This window comes from Penaeus monodon, chromosome 30 (genome assembly GCF_015228065.2).
Source record: "Penaeus monodon isolate SGIC_2016 chromosome 30, NSTDA_Pmon_1, whole genome shotgun sequence".
Taxonomy (NCBI): Eukaryota; Metazoa; Arthropoda; class Malacostraca; order Decapoda; family Penaeidae; genus Penaeus; species Penaeus monodon.
In genome coordinates, this window is record NC_051415.1 from 13,430,082 (window position 1) to 13,431,460 (window position 1,379).

Below are 1,379 nucleotides of genomic sequence, written 5' to 3' on the forward strand. Positions count from 1 at the left end.
TTCTACTTTCTGTATAATAATACATTTTCCTAAACTTGTGATCCGGGAAGAAATACGTCAAACTGACATCCCATCCTTTACGTCATCCTTCTCGGCTAAGCCAAACGCGGGGCACACGGCGGAGACCCACACCGACTAGAGACCAAGAGACAGGCACACACGCTCTTTCAAGCTCGCTGCGATGGCCGTGGCTCTGCTTCTTCTGACTCTCTGTGAGGTTCGCCTCTCGGTGGGAATTCTTCCTGGTTTTATAGAAACCCGCGAAGATCCAACACCGTTCCTGGACAACAGGCGATCAGCACGGTCCTCGCCACGAGAAACCAATTTGCTCTCCGGCTGTGAGGCAATGCCATGTGCAACTTACGACGAGGGCACGGCAGTACCGATACCTGGAATAGTGAGCATTCGGACTCAGATCCACTTGCAGATGTGGAACCCGAAACTGCTAATTGTGGACGGCGATGGCAACGAGATTGCGTGTATTGACATGAAGGCAAATCCTAAAAGGATACTCCTAAATCAGAGAAAAACCTGCATTGAATCGCCTCAAGGCACTGTTCATATTCCACATATCTTTTATGGGGTAAATGAATGGTTACACTTCAACATTTCACTGAAAGATGAAGAGACTTTCATTGCTATGTATGAGCCTCATACCTCGAGATATCTGTTTAGAATTCCTGTTTTGGGCCAGAGAGTTCAGGTAACCGAATGTAGACGATTCGGTTATTCTCCTCAATTCCCATCCATTGAGCAAACAACAGATAATGACTTTCCGATAAATACTAACGTCTCATCGAATAAGGCAACCATATCAAGCAGGAGTGACGAGATCTTGAAAGAAAGTGAAGGCTTCGTTTCAACGACTCGTGATCCAACAACAGAAGGCTGACCCGGCAAACCTTCTGCTGCTCAGGGTCACCACCTGCCTCGCGTTCTTAGCTACAACCCTTAGTATCATAATCTTTAGCTTATATTTGCGTGTGAGATCTTTTGTTCTAGTACTATGAAGACAACTTCGATGTTTCTAACCACTGCTCTTCAACCTGAGAGTCACAGCGTGTATTTAGGGGAGCCATGGCGGGCTATCATAAATGTTGTGTCTCAATAAAATTGGAAGTCACTTTATGATGAAAAATCCTCACGTGGAGGAGGGAGTGAGAGAGGATAATTGAAAACCACTGTTCAAAAGAAGAAATGGCTAGCAAAGTATTTTTATATCACTGCTTTCATTTATTGCATTTTGTAGTTAATGAATGTTGATTACTATTAACTGCTTAGAAATTAAGTAATTCTCAATAATAATGTTTTAAATACATCTTTTCTTATGACCATTAGTGTTCCCGATACACAATGATACACATGCAACTTGTCAATCA

At 43.2% G+C, this 1,379-nt stretch overlaps 2 protein-coding genes across 2 annotated transcripts in view; one reads left to right on the forward strand and one right to left on the reverse strand.

Moving 5' to 3' along the window:
• The window catches only part of LOC119592355 (choline O-acetyltransferase-like), a gene marked incomplete in the record, with an annotated part of 212,829 nt that overhangs the window by 40,299 nt on the left and 171,151 nt on the right, over nt 1-1,379 (reverse strand).
• LOC119592529 lies at nt 252-1,270 on the forward strand (the record flags this gene model as incomplete). The annotated part of the gene is given in 1 exon segment (XM_037941388.1): nt 252-1,270. A coding segment is annotated over 1 exon segment (641 nt), but the record flags the coding sequence as incomplete, so codon positions are not given.